General features: G+C 42.5%; 1 protein-coding gene across 1 annotated transcript in view; it reads right to left on the bottom strand.

The window, feature by feature from the left end:
• Positions 1-12275, bottom strand: part of USP39 (ubiquitin specific peptidase 39) — a 243337-nt gene that overhangs the window by 10481 nt on the left and 220581 nt on the right. The window contains exons 8-10 of the mRNA XM_085635237.1: positions 5156-5223; positions 3947-4135; positions 2230-2372 (exon numbers count right to left, since the gene is read on the bottom strand). Coding sequence (XP_085491363.1) covers positions 2230-2372; positions 3947-4135; positions 5156-5223 — 400 coding nt within the window. The remainder of the gene's footprint in view (positions 1-2229; positions 2373-3946; positions 4136-5155; positions 5224-12275) is intronic.

The following is a 12275-nucleotide window of genomic DNA, read 5'->3' as shown; positions in this document are numbered from 1 at the left end:
CTCCATCGCGCCCTGCCTGAAACTTTGACTTTGGCACGGTCTATCGCGTGCAGGTATCACAATATGGTGCTTCTAAGTGCTATATTTTATAAAATCTTTGAACATTCATATCTCCAGTTCACCTACATTGGATTTTTGTCGTTTTGGTGTAATTTTAAAGATACAAATATTTTCTATTTTTATAAATTGGTGTTGGACTTTTATTATGTGTTGTGTCTGAATTACTTACTGACATGGTGTTTTTAAATGCTTTACATACCTGTCTTTGAAGTTAAGCCTGTCTGTTCGCAGCCACGTTACCAAGGGTGGAGCATAGGAATAATTTTCTAAGACCTATGCTGAGTCCTATCATGTGTTAGTGGCCTTATTGCCAGTGGCAGATCTACATTTGCCCCTACCAATAACCCACTTTGCAACACTATTATTTTACCAGGCACTCCTACCACTAGTCTGAAGACATCATCAATTTCTGTGTGGAACGTTACTGTGCAAGCAAGGAAAGTAGGAAATTAAGAATGTTAAATCGGTACTGGAACTTTTGTCAGTGCGTGCTTTGAAGAAACAATGGCTATGGAAGGACTTCACAAACAAGATTAGCATGAAACCTTTATTGTTGTAGCTCAGCCGTGCAGATGGAGGAAAGCTCTGGTGACTTTGCAACACAGTTTTCAACAAACATAAATCTGACCAGTACAAATGAGAAGACCGACCAAGTACACATGAGAAATTTAATAAGATTGGAAACTGGTTGGATAAATCATATTTATAATAGATTGAAAATTCAGCTTCCCAATTATTTATTGCGGAGAGCAAGTGAACTTCTTCACCCTCGCCACTTCCCAGGTACGTAATTTCTTTTCAACCACTGTGTGAGAATTCTGGAAAACTTCCAGAATGCCACAGTTTGATCAATCTTAAAGTAAACAGGACCGCCTGTAAGCAGAGTGGGCATTTTCCATTCTCAACGTGTGCAAACAGGGCAGTCTGTGGCACCCCTCACACATGAAAGCTTGATTTCCCATTTGTGACAGTCTCCCCTGTCAAAGTTGAAAGGGAATGTCAAGGAACCAGTTAATCTCAGAAGGTAATGGTCAAAGATGGTCCATGTCAGTGTCGCAGCCCACAATTGTTTGCTTTTTCAGAATGTTTCTGTGTGGGAGCAAGGAGAGGTGAGGGTTCTCGTTCTTCTGCTACCAGAAGTAATACAAGGAAGTTGTACTCTCATCGGTAAACCCTTACGCGAGTGCAGAAAGAAGACCGCTCGAAGCTCTTAAGAACACTGGCATGAAGTCTTTTCATTTTCCAACAAGAAACTTATCCTAAGATGTGCCCAGCACCAGTGTCATGTGGGCCACTCTGTAGGCTACCAGACCAAGAGATGAAAGGCTAATACCTCCGCTTATTTGACAGTCGGTGAAGACTTAAGAATATGGTGTTTACATGAAACATCTATGGCTTACATATAGGACTGAGGAGCTATGCAGCGCCTGTCCCATATCCACCATGTGATGGGCCCGAAGGGAGTGCACAGGTAGGGGAGGCTGTCGCAACCCAGGGGAAGCTACTCAAGGAATCAGTCACTTTAAATTCACTTCATACTCTGAAAGTGTACCATAAGAACAAAAACAAGCCATGCCCCGATATTGATCAAGTAGAAGCAAGAGGTTAGAGAGGCTACAACCAACCAGTACCCAAATAAAATGGTGGCAGAAAGTAGAAATCAGTCTAATCACTAAAAACCTTTTTTTTAAATTGGAATCTCATTCCATACTATAAGATACAGTGTTAAGGGCATTTGACGACCTCGCTAGGAGAATAAGGCACTAAATAAACAAAACAGCTGTCCCACTTAGAAATCATTTCAGGCCTTGCAAGGGGTATATAATACTCCAAAGAAATATTAGAAATAACAATAGAATAAATTATACTACTATTTTTTTTATTCAATGGCCTCAGAGTCATCCAAGATTGGTTGGTTGAAGAGTGTTAAATAAATGGACTATAAAAAGTGCTGACTTATTAGTAACTCATTACAATAACATCTGAGAATGGAAAGTGTAATAAATTAATAAAGGATCTCAGAACGGTGGAAGGTCCTCATTATGAAGTTGAGAACTTGTGATGAAGAGGACAGCGAGAGGCACTCATGATGACCTTATGATGGAGATGAAAAATCATGGAAGAGGTATTTGCATGCTATAGAACTAGAAAATGGTGTGAGGTACTCACGTGATTGGGAAGTTGACAATCGTTGGGTTCTTTTCCACAAAGAAGTTATTTTTGGTGAAACGTTTAATACAGAAGATGAGGTAAGGAGGTAACTTGGTGAGCTGAAAGCGCTTCAGAAAATTCTCCTTATAGGTCTTATACTCCTGGATACAAAATTCACAGGTTACAGGATGAACCAATAATAAACACTAAAACATGAGACATGGTCTACCATTAATAAAAACAAAAAAAGGTCCTCAACAACTGTTAAAAAACAAAAATCAGTCATTTATAAAATGACCCAAGAGACAGCAATGATAAAAAAGGGGGACACAGATGCACGAAATACAATGGTATTCAATGAAAATAGACAGCCATTAAACACTATCAGTTTGCGGGGCGACAGAATAGAAGAGCCTCTTTAAAGTGAATAAAAAATAAAAAACAAACCACCAACAACCATCCATGAACAAATACACAAAACTAATAAATCGACAAACAACGATAAGGATTGCACAAAAATAGAGAAAAAGACTAAAGAGATACAAGAAAAGTATAGCCACAAGACGACTCCTGTGAAAACACAGTACCAAATAACAACCACTGATTTATAGATGATCAATAGAAAACCTAAGCAGCCATAAATAGACAAAATAGGAATTAAAAACCATAGTTGAATAGCAGAACGAATCAACAACCATTTGCAAATGTAATTGTACAAGAAATTCAAGGTGGAAGGCAAAATTCATAATGAAATGCTAATTAAGAGAAAACTATCAAAATGACTAGAAGCATTTAAAAAAAAATGCTGGCAGAAATGAACTGAGAAAGTGTCCAGTCGATGATTGCTGAAACCAAAGTGCAAGCAGTGACCTGCCAGATCCTCCTGGATCAATATTTTTATAAATGGATTATGCTAAGTGAATACATCAGAAGTGGATACTTTGCCAGTAACGGTTTCTTAAAGTCAAGGTCTGATACATGCTGGACATCTCTAAATAAAACATTTATTTAGTTTGCTTTGATGGGCCAAGCAGCCTTCCTAAATATTACTGCCATCTCACTTGATAAAAATCTTATACATGTTATCAGCAAGCTTTGAAAAGAATATGCAAGTTTTACCACTTCCTCTAAACACTACTATATATACACAGTTATCCATACAACTATTTCAAAGCAGTAAAACTTGCCACTGCAACGGACCTAGTCTCCAACTCGAGACAGGACTTTCCAGACAGCTATCCCACCACCAACGCACTTTATGAGTTCATATAGAAATGCCCAGTCAGCCTCAGGAGTCTGGTTACCCTCCCACAAACAACTGCAGAAAGAGAATGGACCATAAGAAACCCAGTATCACCACCCTTGCATTTTCTCTTATAAACAGAAAGTCCTCTTCTTAAAGATGCACCCAGGAGTTTCAACTCTGGATGGATATACAGTAATTTAATAATTTGGAAGACAGCTCACATTTATGTTAATTTTGCAACCAAATACTTTGGAGTTCTGGTCACAGAAATGAGCATAGGATTAAACAATTAGTGAGTAATTAAGAAATGGAGGATCTAACTCAGCCCTGTGGTTTTTACGCCAGTCAGGCTATCTGAATTACATTCCGCCCAACTCTGCAGCCTTTTCACGCCCCTCCCTCTTTCCTATTTTCGTGCTATGTTTGCAAATATCTCCAATAGGTGGAATGATCATAATGGAGACACGTATTGCAGGGTCCCTAGCGTACCTTTTCGGTGATCCCGTTGAACTTGGCTAGGATGCTGAAGAGTGGCACCTGGGGGATAATGAGCTGCTCCTTCTCATCCTTGTAGAGTGGCGCTGTTGGCAGGTCAAGCATCAGGTACATGAAAGTGGACTCCAGAGTCTTTTCCTGGTATTCTTCATTCAAGAGAAGTTGCTCCTTCTCCTCTGCGGGCTGAGAGTGCAAAGAGGCATGAAACAGAGCGAAAGGTAGGAACAGCAAACTGGGAATGTCTTCCCTTGACCCAGCCAGGCACAGGGTCCTGTGAGGATGCACAGAAGTAAACAGCTCTGTGACAGTCCTAGATGCTAGGCTACTAAACACCTCAACACTGCATCAAAACATCTTTTCCCTCAAAAAAATGTATTGAGCAAAGAAAACGCTGCTCCAACACTTATATATCATAACATCCATATATTTCACTAGTTATTTCCGCTCATTTTTAGCATAACTCCATCCCCTCAAGGCTCTCTCCCCCACCCTCCTTGAAAACCCATGGGCACTCAGTGGCTGCATGTGAGGGAGCCCCCACTTGTCCTAACCCTACTGTATGTATCTGCGTCTTCTGTACATTAACATGTAATCATTATCAACAGTTCCAAGTCAAGAGTCTTCAGTGCATGCAGTCTGGTCGAGCAGATTTCAATGCCAAGCAACAGGTAAATCTGAGGCTGCCAAATCTGTTTAAAACATTTTTGCTGATGATTCAAATCATACATTATTTTTTCATAGCTAAAGTAATCCAATGATTGGCATATCGTCTATTTAGCATTGGAGGATCCGCTTTCTTCCAATCTGCTGTAAAGGACTGCTTGCCAGCTGTTATGGAATGATTCATCAGTCACACCGGTCCTTTTATTTGTGCTTTTCGCTTGTCTCCCTGCAGCTCAGTAACACTACATCAGGAGTGTCTTGTACAGGGTACTCAATTTGATTAAACCTACTTAGAATCTCCTTCGAGAAGCGTCTCAGTTTGATGTAGGACCACCAAATGTGTAGACTGGAGCCACCGCTATATATTTCTAAAGGGAGTGGGTAGGCGGTAAACGGTGCAAGGGGTTCTGGAGATGGGGTGTCCTGCGGCCCTGCAGACTTCACAGCCCTAAACGCTAGAAATATTTCTAGTGAAAAGGGTATATGCCTGAGCAAGAGCGGAAAGCTTCACAGGAGGACAGACGGTTTGGGTTAACTCACCAAATCAGGATGTGGCAGCTTTTTAGTAAATATCCGCATAGATCCCTGGAACACGTCTGTCACAATTGCTACAAAATATAAAAATTCAACTTTGTTACTTTACAAACACTGGTACAAATAGAAATTCTTGTTCTCTGTTTCTTCTGGTCGAAGGCATATCATCTCTCCTGAAAGCATTTGGGTAGAACAACTGAACAAAATGTTGAACTAAACATTCGTCAGACTATACAATTTAATAAAAACTAGCTTGACAAACTAAGTTATTTTGGCTATTGCCTTGTGAAAAAATGTGTTCCTATGTATTTCGATAACCAAAAAAGGTGTACACCCTTCACTTATGCACAATTGTTACAGCAAGAGCAATAGTGATGCATCGTTCCATAACTCTAAGTGCACACACAGGGTTATAAAGGCTGCATAGTACAAGCGTTCCTGCAGAGATACTGTGACCTTGTGCACACAAAATAGCTACAATACAACAACACCAGTGCAAATATACTGGAGAGGCTGGCAAAGGCTGTAGCAGTAACTGGTACACACTGACACATACCTCTAAATTCAGCTGCGGTGCAACAAGCACAGGTAAGTACAGAAGAGATAGTAGAAATGCCTGCAAATCCACACGTACAAACATGCATCAATCGTTCTAGCACAGGTAGCCCCACCACAAGCTTCACTCACATTGCACCAGTTCAGGAAATGGTAGGCCTCACTAGTACCTGAACTGCTGTAAGCAGTTGCAATCATGTCTGGGGCAGGTGCTCGGCTGCTTTAGGGTAAGGATGCCACAGCCCAAGATCCAGAATCTGCTGCGGATTTGTGCAGTCCCCTGACTTTGCCAACTACTGCAGTAAGTGCTGCTGGATCATCCCAGCAACAGGTCTGGGTCACACGGGGACCACTGAGCAGGGCGCAGACCTTGTCCAGATACAACAGGACCCACAGTGGGTCGACCTGTAATGTGCTAACAGGACTGGGAGGCGAACTGGACCACAGATGCAGACAGTGTGATTCTAAACACATTATAACTATGAGAAAGTGCATCCACCTGGAGTTTCGTCAGTCCATGAACTGGGGTCTGCTTATCGCCTCTCAAGAAATATCACAGACACAATGTGTTCTAAATCTCATTTATAATGAGGATACAACATATTTAAAGTATGAGTTAAGTCTGCAAGCCCCACCCCCCAAGGGGGTGTAAAAAAGCCATACCAATGAGTATAAACCACAAACCTTCAAATAATTTGGGAAGACACATACTCCCTCACCTCCCAATAAGCACTCCCCCACAGGAACATTCCAGCCGGTCAGGTCCCAGGATGCTTGTTTCCGGTCCAGGGTAGACCTGGCTTGGCAGTTCGGGCTGGACTGTTCCCATGAGGCACAGTGCCAAGACTGTTTTGCATATAGCTGGGGTGGCGAAGTGAGCTAAAGAACAATGATGGATTCAACCTAGATCTGAGACTGGGGTTGAATGTCTGAAAAGTTTCAGCGCTCCGTCCATCATCTCCTTGTATTTGCTTTGTTCGCCCTAAGTTGGCAGGGTATGCCCAGACATGGGTCCCTTGCTCACTTTGCCACTGGATTCAAGTTAGCCTGCCTGATGAGGGGTGTCAATCCGAAACCGGTCCCAGAATGCTTGTTTCCAGTCCAGGGAAGACATGGCTTGGCAGTTCGGGTTGGACTGTTCCCATGAGGCACAGGGTCAAAACTAATTTGCATATAGCTGGATCTGAACTGGGGCGGCAAAGTGAGCTAAAGAACAATGATGGATTCAACCAAGATCTGTGACTGGGGGTGAGTGTCTGAAAAGTTTCAGTGCTCCGTCCATCATCTCCTTGTGTATGCAGATCAGGAACATATACATGCCGCTCACAGGGCGTCCAGAGTTAAACATGTGTATCTGGAGGCTACACGTAAAGGGAAAAAAAGCAAATAAGTGAAAACCTTTGAATAGGTTTAATTAATTGTAGGTATTTATTCCTTGTAATGCGCTGGAGGCGTTACCACAAGAGATATAGATCAAGCGGCTTTAGCAGGTGGATTAGGTGGATGCCTCTCCCGCCAACCCGGGTGTCTTCTTGTGGAATGTACATGGTTTGAAAAATTTAGTCAGAACAACTGATCTTACTAAAACATGGGAGGAGAATATGATTATATGTTTCTAGGAGACTTGGCTGGCTGGCGAGCAATTACATCTGAGTGGTTTTAGGCAGTTTGTCAAACATGCAACAAAAGGGGGAAAGTGCATTCACAAGGAGGGTTGATGACATTGATCTCAACAAAATTATCAAAGGTGCAAGTATTATATAGACAAGCAGCGACTGGCTATTTGCCTGCCATATTGACCTGTACGTTGGTTGCCATAGTGTCAACAGTTTGATTATAGCTAATGTCTATATAATCACGGGGAGGCTCAGCAGGAGTTTTAGCAAGTGTTTATTACAGACATGGTATCCCCGACAGAAATCCCAGGGGCTTCTCCCATCCTTTTCATGGGGGGCTTTAATCAATGATTGGCACCAGCCCTGGAAGAAGTCCGTCAGAGTGATATGATGGAAAGTTATGGAATACTGATTTCAATCTTCCCCAAAGGCACCCAATCAAACTATGATCTAAAATTAAACAAGTTCATGTCTGAGTTAGGATTTGTGTGCCTAAATGGCCAGTTCAGGGAGGATATGCTGGCAGCCCAAACATTTGTGCATGGCAATAAGAGCTGCCTAATTGATTATATGTTTATACAGGCCTGAACTTTGTGACATGTCAAAGTTTTGAGGTGGTTGGAATCATGGTCAACTCTTTTTTTCTACCTAAGGAAAGGGATTTGGTGACCCTGATGGAGGTGTACTTCCCTAAATGTCTGACTACCAGAAAAGACAACAGATATAGTGAGCAATTAATGCAGTATCAGGTGTCCAAGAAACTAGGGCTGGGTGGGAAGACGGGCACCAATGTTGTGAACTGGTACTTTGAGACTATCACAGATGTCAAATGTTTGACACCAATAATTAGAAAGTGTAACTTAGAGGCTAAGGAAGTTAAAACTTGTTGGTCATCTACATAGCCCTGGTTTGATAAAGAATGTTTAGAGTTAAGAAAGTGGCTGAGGAGAGCTAGACCGAAGGTGTCTCCTGAGGCCTCAAAGGAAAGTGAAAGGTACAATCTTATAAAGAAGGAGTATGCTGCTCTGATTAGACAGGCTAAAGATATGAATACGTTTTGGAAGCTAGTCTGAAGTGGATGCAACAAGTCTAAGGTGCATGGTCCCCGGAAAACGCTTGGGTGGTACATCTAAGTAATATATAGAAGGCCAGAGAGGTCAGAGAGAGAGGAAGGTGGCCTAATCCGGAGAAGGAGCTATTGGAATAATTTTCCAAGCAGCCCTTAGCTAAACTGATATCTTCCCTTAACCTAATCAAGGCAGCTGGACCGGATAATCGACACGCTATCATTATAAAATTAAAACCTAAATGGTGGGCTACTTTTTTCTCCAAAGCCGTTGTTGCTATTACAGAGACAGGTATCTTTCTGCTCAGTGGGAAGGATGCAATAATCAAGCCTATACATGAGAGAGATGTAGATGTTCCAAGCAATTTTCTCTTGGTAAGTCTGCTGGATGTCGGAGCTAAATTGTACTCCAAGGTAATATTAATGTCCCTAAAGAGTTGGATTGAGTGCAACGATTTTGTGCCTAATGGAGCAAGGAGGTTTTAAACAAGGGCACTCTATGGTTTACCACTGCTTCAGTCTGTGGGCACTGGGACAGAAGGCAGTGAAAACTACAGGCTTTGTTAATTTTAGCTTCACATTTGATTTAGTGGCTCGTAGCATTCTGTGGGAAAAGCTCCGCCAATTGGCTATTCCCAGCAGCTTGCTCGCAATACTCCATGAACTACACCATCAGAACTGGCCGCAAGTAGAATTAGACCTATTGGGAACACTGTTGAAAAGAATTCCACTGAGTAATGGGCTGAGACATGGTTGTGTTCTGGCCCCCACGTTGTTTTCTCTGTTCCTGGCAGATATTCCCAGAGTCCTCAATAATACCAACTCATTCTGGTCGAAAACGAGGGGTAGACATATCATGCCTCCTTTATGCGGATGACCTGGCCATCTTAGATTTGAGTCAGATACGCCTCGAGAGAAAAACAAAGATTTAACAGGCATTGCAAAGTCAATGAATTAAAGGCTAATTTTGTGAAAAGAAAAATAATTATTTTTGAGAAAGCCTTACATAAAAAAGCATGATTTTAAAATGTGTGGAGGACCCTCTTTCACTTCGGTATTATCTGCATATGATACAATGGTGCCATGTTTATATGGGGCTGAACTGTTGACCCTAAGCACAGAGGCAAACTGGGAAAAGTGTGAGGGTAAATGCCTCAAAAAGCTGCTAGGATAAACTAAAAGCACAATGTGCTCAGCGATAAGACTGGAAGGGGACTGGCACTCTTGGAATTTTCTAACCTATAAAAGCATCTTTGTGCTTCTGGGACAAACTCTGGACCTCGGAGTTCCAAAAGGTTCCGGCCCTCGTTGCGGGTGAAATTGCAATGAGTGAATTGGGATGGGAGGAGCAGGTCAGGAAACCGCTGAAGCACTGATGGTGGGAAAATTCAATGTCATGGGAACTTCCCACTTGTCAAAGAGGGAGTTGAAAGCAGCTTGCAGGAAAGAATCTAGGGTAGCCGATTTAGGTTACGTTGAAAGGAAACCTTCAGCTACCTATAAGCTGGAGTCCTGGCATAACCACTGGATGATCCACTTTTTATCAGCATACGCCAACCTCCAACTGCAGATGCAGTGAGTGGGAGTAGGTAAAGAATCTTCCTCAGAATTCTGAGGAGTCCATAGCAGCCAGCAGCCACCTTACTCGCCTGCGTCTTAAAATTCAGATCAAGGTCTATCCAAACTCCCAGACTCTTAATTTCTGTTTTTGGAGTCGGAGGGGGACCGAGACAGGTAGGCCAGAAGGGAGCTATGGTGGATGGAGGGCAATTTCCCAGAAACAAGAGTTCCGTCTTCTCCTGGTTGAGTTTTAAGTAAGAGTCGTCCATCCACCTTGACACTTCTTGCAAACACAGCGCAAGATTAGAAGCAGACTTATCTTCTTGACTAAATGATACTACTAACTAGGTATCGTCTGCATATGTAACAATCTGGATGCCATGAGGGATTACAAGTTCTGCCAGAGGACTCCTATACACATTAAAAAGGGTGGGGCTCAGGGACGAACCCTGAGGAACCCCACAACCAAGAGGCAGCGGCTCAGAAGAAAATTTTCGTCAAAGACCACAAATGAGCGGTCCTCAAGATAGGACTGCAGCCATTTTATTGCCAAACCAGTAATTCCAATGCCCTTAAGCCTTTGAATCAGAAGCTGGTGGTTCACGGTATCAAAGGCATCGCTGAGATCAAGCAAAATCAATGCCGCACAGCCCCCATTATCCGTGATTATTCTTAGGCTTTCCATCACGACTAACAGAGTGGTTTCCGTGCTTTGTTGAGCTCTAAATCCAGTCTGAGTAGGGTGAAGGCAGTTCTTATTTTCCAAGAAAGTTGAAATCGTGGTGTTAACATATTTCTCTGCCAGTTTACCAGTGCCCGGCAGTAGCGAAATAGGACGATAATTAGATAATATCTCAGGGAGTAGGTTGGATTTCTTTAACAGGGCTCTAACCATAACTTGTTTTCACAAAAGAGGCACAGAACCTGATTCTAAAGAGGTGTTAACTACTTTAAGAATTATCGGAGCAACGGTTTCAAAGACTCGGTTTAGGATAGTAGAAGGGGCAGCATCCGAAGGGGCCCCAGATTTAACTTGATTAAAAATATTCTTAAGAATGGTCAGATTTATAGGGGGAATGATCTCTAGCTGATTAGTAACAGGACGTATAGGGGGCCTTATCTGCGGTTCTAAGACCACAGGGAACGCTTGATAAATAGTTTGAATTTTTTCATTAAAAAATTTAGCAATTAAATTACAGCGTCGGGGAATGCCCTTATCAGTGCTGTCCAGTGACGATTCTAACCAATTGTTAAGCTGGTCATTAGCGATTGCTGGATTGGAATCTACTATGTTGACTGATTCTTCTAGATGCCTCATCCAAGAGTCATATAACAGTTTTGCCCAAGGTCGTGCCAACCTGGTGCTTTTCTTTACCCATGGATCAGTCTCTTGAATTGTCCATGAGAAGGAGATCAAGAAGTGGTCCGACCAAGGAAGGTGGATCGGGTCGGCCACCGTAAGGCTAGAAACATTAGAAAAGATGGAATCAAGAGTATTTCCTTTGTTGTGTGTAGGATTGTTACTCAATTGTTTTAAATCAAATATTCCAAGACCTTCAGTAATCTCTACGAGTAAGGGGAGAGAAACCTCATCAAAATGAAGATTAAAATCTCCAAGAAGCGTAAAATTAGGGAGTGAACTGGCCAGATTGGCAACATTGTCCAAAAGATGTTTACAAAAATTGCCTGCCGGGCCAGGAGGGCGGTAAACTAAGATGCCTGAAAACGTATTAGTCTGCGATAGGCTGATCGTAAAAAAAATGCTTTCACAGTTAAGTAATTGGCTGGGTGTGGTGCGGCACTTAAAGCTGTCCTTATAAATAATGGCTAAGCCCCAACCTCTACCTGTGGTCCTGTCAAGCATAGATATAGTATAGCCCGAGGGCAAGGCTTGAATAATCACTGGACCCCCCTCATCATTCAGCCAGGTTTCTGTCAAAAAAAGCAGGTCAGGCCTTTCTTCATCCAACAGTAGACAGATTTCCTCTGCATGTTTAGCCAAAGAGCGGCAATTCAAAAGCAGCATTTTAACACTATTAGTGCTGATATGTGCCTCCGAGACGTTAAGAGTCAAACATAGTTTAAAATTGCACAAGGAACACTCTTTGGTAAATTTATTAAGTTCCATTGTGTGAGCACACTTATTAGAAAGTTTAGGTCTATAAGTCTTAAGATCCTCGTTGGTATATTTAAGGGGGTTTCTGGCTGGTACCCCAGGGGTCCTGGCCCCTGGGCCTGGACGGGCGCAGACGGGCTTGCCTTAGGCGCGCCTTTGGCGCGCACACAGCGCGCGCCCGCTGCGCGGACGCGTCATCGGCATTGATATAGC

The sequence above is a fragment of the Triturus cristatus genome, chromosome 11 (genome assembly GCF_964204655.1).
Source record: "Triturus cristatus chromosome 11, aTriCri1.1, whole genome shotgun sequence".
NCBI lineage: Eukaryota > Metazoa > Chordata > Amphibia > Caudata > Salamandridae > Triturus > Triturus cristatus.
This window is presented reverse-complemented; position numbering and strand designations above follow the sequence as displayed.